General features: G+C 47.3%; 1 protein-coding gene across 1 annotated transcript; it reads left to right on the forward strand.

Moving 5' to 3' along the window:
• Nucleotides 1-5,513: 5,513 nt before the first annotated feature.
• MAGEL2 (MAGE family member L2) lies at nt 5,514-9,326 on the forward strand (the record flags this gene model as incomplete). The annotated part of the gene is made up of 1 exon (XM_080913960.1): nt 5,514-9,326. The coding sequence occupies one exon, from the start codon at nt 5,514-5,516 to the stop codon at nt 9,324-9,326; it is 3,813 nt and encodes a 1,270-aa protein (XP_080770086.1).
• Between the last annotated feature and the right edge of the window lie 289 nt (nt 9,327-9,615).

Below are 9,615 nucleotides of genomic sequence, written 5' to 3' on the forward strand. Positions count from 1 at the left end.
TTTCCAAGACAGCAAAATATTCTGTGTACTAATTTTCAAATGTTCATGCATTCATTTCTCATGCTTGGGGATATATCTGACACCTACACCATCATTGTGTGAATGGCTATAAATGTCCTTTCCCAGACTTCCATGGTTTAACATACTCCTCAGTTCTGTTCCATGTCATTATTGAATGAACTGAAATAGTGGTGAACACATGTAACTATCATTTTGCCAACACACATAGAGCTAATACATAGGTGAGCCTTGTACTCTTAGATACACACTGCCAAAAATAGGAACTTGATACACTAAATAGATGTCTAGGTTGAGTGTCCCATGCCTCTAATCCCAAAACTCATGAGGCTGAGAGAAGAGCATTGTCATGAAAGGCTAAACAGAGCTACATCACCCATCTCAGGCCTGCCAGGCAGCAAATGAATTAACTCTCTAGATAAACAAAAGCAATAACAAGAAATGTATGTACCAGTGTTTATTGTCAGATTGTTTTTAATGCCTAAAGAATGGAATTAAAGAGAGGTCATAGAGAAAAACTGAACTCAATAAAAATAACCATGGTACACACACAAAGTGGGATTCAGCTGGGGGCTGGTGTAGCAGAGAGATTCATTTACTACATCATGGATGGACTTGAGCAGAATGGGAGCCCAAGCACAAAGGCAAAGTCCTTGTTCTTGGTTCTTAGTAGGACTTACAGTTTTATTGTTATAGGCAGATAGAGTTAGGATAATAACTGCTTGTGTCACAATGGAGGTTGGAAATGGACAGAAGGAAGTGAAAGGGCATGAACCAAAATACAGTTAGGTAAGAATGATATACTTTTTACTGTGTTTGCTATACATCAGGATGGGAATTGGTATAAATGATTTACCATAATTTTATAGAAAATTAGATGGCCCTTAATATAAAGAATTGACCACTTTAGTTAAGAAGAAAAGAATCTAATTACTCTTAATTGGTATGTACAGAACATGTACATGTGTCTGATTATCATAGTCACCTAATACATATCTATAATTATTATGACAAAGAAGATGTCCTTCAGTATCAATTTGAAAAGAACGGGTTACTCATATTTCCCAATCTGAGTAGAGAATTTCACAAACGCTTTTCTACCTTCACTGCAACACCATCATTAAAAAAGAAGGAACTTATAAAGTTGAACTTACAAAACGTGGCAGTGGTGTGAGCATCTGGAATCTCCTTATATTCTGGGAGTATAAAATTTCCTAACATAATTGTGTGGACTGCTTCAAAAGCTTAAAAACAAATGCAGACATTTGACCTCACTCCTCACTCCTAGTGATTTAGCTAAAATAAATGAAAGCATATGTTATCAAGGACAAGGAAAGGAATTTACTAATAACACTGAGTTATGACTATCCCAGATGCTAATAGACAATAGTTAAATGAATTTTGGAGTAGCAAATACAAGCCTATCAATTTTGGGCTTAGCAAACAGATTTCTAATAGGAACAAAATGACTACATCTTTAAAGAGTTCACCAAACAACAAAATCTTAAAAATAAACAGCAAACACGTACTGGTGGCTTTTACAAAAATGAAAACTGGTTTAGTGGCTAAGTAAATTGAGCAAAAAGCAGAAGAAAAATTTGCTTTTGAATATAGAAAATGACTACAGTGGCAAATAAAAAGTTTCTTTAATGATGAAAATATCCTTTAAATATTAGATGATAAAGAAAGAACTAATTAAAATTATTTTAAATCTGTGCATGTAATTTTATGTTAATTACATGAAAATATTTTAGGGTTTGTGCTTCTCTGCTTCAGTGACTAAGACTGCTGCCTTTGGCTATAATAAACATACTATATTAAAAAATCTGCATTCTGCTATCTATTGCTGAATCTTAAGCAAGTAAATTAACATTTTGATCCTACAGTATTTGTAAACAAATACTTAGAAGATTTACTTTAAGCAACAAACTATAGTAGATATTGAGATCTGAGAGCAATATTTTATCAAATAACAATCATTCGGTAAATAGTAATTTTCCTATTGTAATGAAGACCTTATTAATTTTCTTTCAACTATTTTTATGTCTGTTATCTTGAGTGTTTTGTTCATTTTTTATACAGTCTGTCTATTTGAAGAGTGATTAAGAGGTTTTCTTGGTTTTGTTGTTGTTGTTGTTTTATTTCACTGGTGCATCAATCATGACAGTTATTCACTACTTATGTCCCAAGAAGTTTAAATACTTCTTATTTCTGCCAACTATGACCAAGATGTTTTTCCACAGTAACACTAGAATCATCACATTATTATCTGTATGGAATGAACAATAAAATCTTGCATTGAGGTTCTGGTATGTAGTTGTATACATAGCACATTTCTAGGTATCTACTGAATGTTTGATGAAAAGGTGTTTCATAAGTAAGTGACGTGTGAGTTGTGAAAACCACACATTACTTCCCTTGCTTCAGAGAATCTATACAAACTCCACCAGCTACATGGGAGACATAGTGAGTAAGCTTTGGTTTTGGGATCTCACAGATTCCATCCACAGCCCCTTACTGACTGGTCTATGTTCTCAGTGTTAAGTACTGTGTGCCAAAGCAAAGCTGCTAAAAGCTTTTAAATCAAACGCTGTGCCTACAAAGCAAGGATAAATCTTCTTCCATTTTCAAATATTTTATCACATCTTTTGTACACTGACTTGTGTAACCGAAAGAACAGAGAGATGCAAAAATTTCATGAATGCTTCATATTCATTTCTGTTGTGTGTTCTGAAATTTTTCTTGAATTTTCAAGGTCTTCTTGAGGAATATGAATGCTTGGATCACAGTTATTGAGGAAAAAGACTAGACTTGCAGAAGATGCTAGTGGGGGGACTATTGAAGTTAAAAGCTTTCACAAAGAAAAAAAGAGAGAGAACTCATATTCGCCATTCATATGTCTCTCTAGTCAAGAGACTTGAATTTTTGTGCTTTGATATGGTCAGTTTCCAGAGGGAATCATATGTTTCTTGAACAGTACATGTAATTTGAGCCAAAGAGCACTAATTGAACAGCATCTATAGATTTGCATTTTGGGGAAGTATTCATCTTTACCAGCCCCTCTACCACCACCAAATATTCCATGCTCACGTTTTTCTCTTGTTGACATATGTCACCAAGGAGTGGCCACTGTACAGGCTATGAGATATATATTATCTGCTTCTAATTATAGCTACACGTTTCTCTTTGTTGCCTTAAATCCTTCCTTCCTAATCATTTCTTTGTGGCTGGTATGTTGTCTGTTGACATAATTAGATGCTTTTTTTATAAAGCAGGTTTAGTAGGAGTTGGTGTGCTATGGCATTGATGTGGAAGTCAGAGAGAATAACCATAACCTACTGAACTCAGTTTGCCATGCGAGTGACTTACACCTTGGCCGACTGCATTCCAAGTCTGTCACCATTCTAGAAAACAAATGGGTAGTGGGAAAACTTAATCTGATGTGTTTATTTATGTGAGTTAGCATATGAGGGAAATGAACCAGTTTTCATCAAGCCACCCACAGTTAGAAATGGCCATGTGGCAGATCTCATAATAGAGAGCAAACGAGTAATGTGTTTATCCTTGGTTCTTATCAAAGGGTTCTATCCCCCTATGTCACGATTCCTGTACAGATGGCAGCTATGAACCTGAGGTGAGGAATGAGACTGAAAATCATGAGACCCTTGCAGTGTTCATTCTACAGAGGCCATTTCTGTTTTAACGGCACCCTGGGTTTTGCATGTACACAAAAGTGATAGAGTGTCATGAATTGCTGCTGTAACATGCTTTCAATGGTCAGAGAGTCCCTAAAATATGAGCCCCAAATTCTTCTCTAATGATTTAACAAACAGTCGGCCTGGGGCACATTTCTTCTTTATGGCCCACCAGTTTAAAAATAAACAGAAAATATTTACGAACATTTGCTGAGAGTATCTTCGGAACGGGGTACAGCCTTTCTCATTCTCTTCTGCCCCCTTGTGGTTTCTTCCCTCGCATCGGACTGCTGCCCTAATCTGCAAACCACCCCTAAAGGAAGCAGAATGTTGAAGGCCATCTATATACCCAGGAAATCGCCAACTAAACTGAGGTTGGCACTTAATTTTGGGGAAAAAGAAGAATACCAATACGCAGTAATTTTGGTGGTTCATTCTTTATCCATTAAAACGACATAGGTCTATTGTTGAGCTAATTTTCTGGAAAACTTTTCTTGTACTCTCTATTTTTCTAGAAATATATAGACGGATTCCTATCCTGTTTGTTAATTTCCAGCACATTGCTCCATTTTTTTTGGCTTTTAGGATGGCTTTTACACTTTGTTGGCTCATCTCACCCACTTCAGAACTGGATTTTCCCGCGTTAAAACTGCTGCCTCCGTAAATTTCTGTTAGTTTACTCCCAAGATTTCTTTTCTTTCCTCTCTAATTAGCCCGTCTTATCTCTGCCCGACTCTACAATGTAGTCAGTATTCTTTAAGATGAGTTTAGTTTTTCCCCCCTTTGAACGCGCTTTTAAACACGTGTGTTCACTATTGCTGCTATGTTTTGAAAAAGAATGGGCAAACTTGATTCTCGGGTCCTCTTAATGAATACAGTTAGAATCGACCACCTAGGTTATCCCTGGGTTGACCGACCCTTATCCTAGCAAGTATTCATCAATCCCCCTTACCCTGTGCTCCCGGCCATTAAGTTCCCTAAGAGAATAAACTACTGCAGGAAATTTACACACCGGAGACAGATACCCGAATACAGCCCCCCCCCCTTTTTTTTCTACACCTTCGTTAAATTGTAATCGCAGTCTCGAATAGCTCCTTAGTCCCTCTTACGTCAATGTGCTTCATTTCTGAGCTCAGACCACACCACCACCCCCACCTTTGGACATGTTCCATGTTGCTAGTGGTTTGTCCCCACTTCATAATGCAGCAGAATAATTTTTTTGAACCGTAAATTTGTTCCTGTCGCTTGCCTGTATAAACTCGCGCTTCAAGAGTATGAACTAGCTGAGTTGAGGATCTATAGAGCATGAGAAGGGATCTTGAGTCAATCAGGACTTTGGTAGACGCCCCTCTGAGCAATCCACTTGTGGTGGTCGGGGGCGGGGAAGGGGCGGGATTGAGCCCCCTCCCCCCTCCTTCTTACTGCGGAGAGCTGCAGAGCCAGCCCGACACTCTGAGCTGCGCTGCGAGCTGTTAGCTGAGAGCTCTGGGCTGCTTGTCAGAGTGAGCCAGGCAGTAGCACTTGGCTGAGGTGACAAGCCAGGCAGCGCTCTCTGAGTGTTGCGGTGCCAGCCAGGTAGTGCTCGCCGAGAGCTGCGGAGAGAGACCGGCAGTGCCCTCGCTGAGAGCTGCGGAGAGAACCGCAGCACTCGCTGAGAGCAGTGGAACAAGCCAGTCGGCACCCGCTTCCTATTCGGCGTTCAAGCTGGAGGGGGACCCTGGACAGCCACGTCGACATGCTCAGCACTGGAAGAAAAAGCGCAGCAACCGGAGACGGGCCGCCGCCAGTCAAGCAAGGGACATGTCGCAGCTAAGTACGAATCTGGGGGATTCCAGCCCTCCGGAATCCCCAGTGCCTGCAGTCCATAGCCGCCCTACGGTTCTGATGCGGGCCCCGCCTGCTTCCTCCCGGGCTCCTCCTGTCCCTTGGGATCCACCTCCAGTGGACTTGCAGGCTCCCCTGGCTACTTGGCAGGCTCCTCAGCCTTCATGGGAGGCTTCGGAGGGCCAGCTGCCTGCCCAAGTGGCTCAGCTGGCCCAGCCTCCTACTCTAGGGGCCCCAATGGTCCAGGCTCCGCAGCTTGGGGGGGCGATGGCCAAGCCTCCAACTCCTGGAGTCTTGATGGTCCATCAGCCCCCTCCCGGAGCCCAGATGGCCCAGTCTTCAACTCCTGGAGTCCTGATGCTACATCCTTCTGTCCCGGGGGCTCCTTTGGCTCATCCTCCTCCTCCAGGAACCCCGATGACACACCCTCCTGGGACCCAGATGGCGCACCCTCCTCCTCCTCCCCCACCTCCTCCTCCCCCTCCTCCTCCAGGGACCCCAATGACCCACCCACCTCCTCCTGGGACCCCGATGACTCATCCTCCTCCTCCTGGGAACCCTATGACCCATCCTCCACCTGGGAACCCGTTGGTCCATTCTCTCCCTCCCGGAACCTCGATGGTTCATGGGGGGCCACATGGAACTCCAATGTCGCATGGTCCCATTGCGGGGACACCGATAGCCCAGCAGACAACGCCAGGAGTCCTGATGGCCCAGCAGCTGACACCGGGAGTCCTGATGGTCCAGCCGTCTGCTCCAGGAGCTCCGATGGTCCAGCCTCCTCCACAGGCTGCCTTGATGACCCAGCCTTCGATCACTCAGATGGCCAAACCTCCAGGTCCTGGTGTCGTGATGATCCATCCTCCAGGTGCCAGAGGTCCAATCATTCAGACTCCAGTATCAGGAGCACCAATGGCACAGACAGTGCTGCCCCCTGGGCAGCCTCTGGCTACTTGGGCCCCCCAGGGTCAGCCTTTGATCTTACAAATCCAATCTCAAGTGATAAGGGCTCCTCCACAGGTTCCCTCTGTACCACAAGCCCCCCAGGTACAGCTGGCCACACCCCAAGGCTGGCAAGCCACCACACCCAACTGGCAGGTGACTCCCCAGGGGTGGCCGGCTACGCCTTTGACCTGGCAGGCTACACAGGTGTCCTGGCAGGCCCCCACTATAGCCTGGCAGGCCGCTCCACCTGTGCGCCAAGGGCCCCCACCCATTCGCCCTGGTCCCCAACCCATTCGACCTGGACCACCTCCTGTGCTTCGCCAGATGCCTCCTGTGATCCGTCAGGTCCCGCCTGTGATAAGGCAAGCACCACCACTGATCCGACAGGCCCCACCGCCTATCAGACCAGCTCAGCACGGGATCGGAGGCCAGCATCAGCTGTGGCAAGTCCTGCCACCTCCGCCGCCACTGCGCCAGGCTCCACAGGCTCGTCTACTGCTACCGAGGGTGCCAGGAACAGCCCAGGTGCCTACAGCACCACCAGTTGCTCAGATACACTTGGTGCCACAGTCAGGCCCTCAGGTGCCCCAGACAGTACTGCCAACCCATCTCTCTATCCCAATTGTACCCCAGGCTGCTGCTCAATCTGCTCCCCGGGCTGTCCATTGCCCATCCATCATCTGGCAGGCCCCCAAAGGTCAGCCCCCGGTACCACAGGAGGTCCCAGTTCCTCAGGAGCTCCCAGTACCAGAGGAGGTCCCAGTACCAGAGGAGGTCCCAGTACCAGAGGAGGTCCCAGTACCAGAGGAGGTCCCAGTACCACAGGAGGTCCCAGTGCCTCAGGAGGCCCCAGTGCCTCAGGAGCTCCCAGTGCCTCAGGAGCTCCCAGTACCTCAGGAGGTCCCAGTGCCATTGGAGTTGCAGGAGGTACAGCAAGCCCAGGCAATGGGCTGGCAGGCACCCAAGGTACCTACTCACTTCTGGCAGCCTGTGCCTGCCCAGGAGGTCCAGGAAGCCCAGGATGCCCAGGAGGCCCAGGAGGCCCCGGAGCAGGCCACTCAGATCACCCATGTGGAGCAGCAGCACCCCTATCAGGGAGCTCCAGTCTCCCCTAAGGCACTGCAAACTCAGCTGCCTACCCACCAGGCCCAAGTCACAGGCCTGCAGGCAGAACTGCCTTCAGTGCAAATGCAGCCCTCTTGGCAAGGCCCACTCCCTAATTTGCAGGCCCATCCTCGAGCCTCTGCCACACTGACAAATTTTCCCCGGGGCTCCTCTAGGTCACGTATGACTCCGTCAGGAGAACCTGGCCCCTCTTCTCTAGAGCCTCGGGGCCCTCCTAGGGAGCGCAGGGCGCCTGCAAAGGACAAAAGGGGTCCTCCAAAAGAGCGCATGATCATTGGTGCCACCATCTGTGCTCCAAGAGGAGCGTCAGCTTCTAGGGCATACGTGCCAACTGCCTGGAAGAACGTGCCCGCTTCATCAGAGACATTTCCTGCCACCACAAGGGTCTTTCCATCTACCTCTCATTTCCAGCCTGCCTCTTCTAATGCCTTTACAGGCCCATCTGCCACCTCAGAGAGCCCAAAGTCACTGCCATTTGCTCTACAGGACCCTTATGCCTGTGTAGAAGCCCTGCCTGCAGTTCCCTGGGTTCCATATCCTGATGGGAATGCCTCGTCGGCGTGTAAGGCGGTGCCAGCCATCCTGATGGTGACAGCGGCTGCCCCCCAGGCAAGTGCCACTGCTGCAGAGGCCTCCAAGTCTTCAGAGCCACCAAGACGCCCGGGCAAAGCCACCAGGAAGAAGAAGCATCTGGAACCCAAAGAAGACAACGGTGGCCACAGGATGTCCTCACGTGATTGGCGGGGCGCCCGATCCCAGAGTAACTGGGAGATTCAGAGGGCTATGAAGCTCCTGGGGGACCGGGAATCCCTTTACACTCCACAGGGCCTGAATGACTGGGGGTACCCCAATACCTCTAGGATGCCAAGGAGCTTGGAGGGCCCTAGTACTTCACGGGACCAGGGATTCTGTGGTGGCTCGGGTGGGTCTCAGACATGGCTGGCTTCTGATGTCCCAAATGTCTCTCGGGGATCCAGTGCAGCTCAGGAGGACCCCGATAGAGAGAGTCAGCCATCATCTCCCTTAGATGACAGAGCAAATGCTTTGGTGCAGTTTCTCTTGGTCAAAGACCAAGCCAAGGTGCCTGTCCAGCTCTCAGAGATGGTAAGCGCTGTCATTCGAGAATATAAAGACGACAGCTTGGACATCATCAGTCGTGCCAACACTAAGCTGGAGTGCACCTTTGGTTGTCAGCTGAAAGAAGTTGACACCAAAACCCACACTTACATCATCGTCAACAAGATGGCGTACCCCCAGTGTAATTTGCTGGCATCCTATTTGGAGAGGCCGAAGTTCAGCCTCCTGATGGTGGTCTTGAGCCTCATCTTTATGAAAGGCTACTGTATCAGGGAGAATCTGCTCTTTAGTTTTCTGTTCCAGTTGGGACTGGATGTCCAGGAGAAGAGTGGTCTCTTCAGAATCACAAAGAAGCTCATCACCAGTGTGTTTGTGAGACACAGGTACCTAGAGTACAGGCAAATCCCGTTCACTGAGCCTGCAGAATATGAGCTTCTCTGGGGACCCCGGGCATTCCTCGAGACCAACAGAGTGCATATCTTGAGATTTTTGGCCGCACTCTACGAGAATCAGCCCCAGATCTGGTCATGCCAGTACCTTGACTCATTGGCAGAATTAGAATACAAGGACGCAAACGACGACGAGTCCCATGACAGCGATGATGATTCCCACGACCCCACCAGCAGCCCCCATCCTCACTAATCGGTGTTACTAAGAAGACTTTGTACCTGTGGGGCCAAAGCCAAAGGCAAAGGACAATGGGGGGTGGGGGGACACTGTGCTTTCTGGTGTTTTCCAGTATTGTTCTGTGTGTGTGTGAGTTTTACAGCCTGTTTTTATATTTGCCAAAGCTTTTGTACAGTTTTGTGAGTTGTCGATTTCAACTGGCTGCCGTATTGTTTGGTATTTTGGCATCTGTATTTTTTAAATGAGACCTGTGGTTCCCTGTTTGGTGTCCTAACTGTTATGTTAGAGTATCAGAGTTGTGCCA

This window comes from Micromys minutus (genome assembly GCF_963924665.1).
Source record: "Micromys minutus genome assembly, chromosome: 3".
NCBI classification, from domain to species: Eukaryota; Metazoa; Chordata; class Mammalia; order Rodentia; family Muridae; genus Micromys; species Micromys minutus.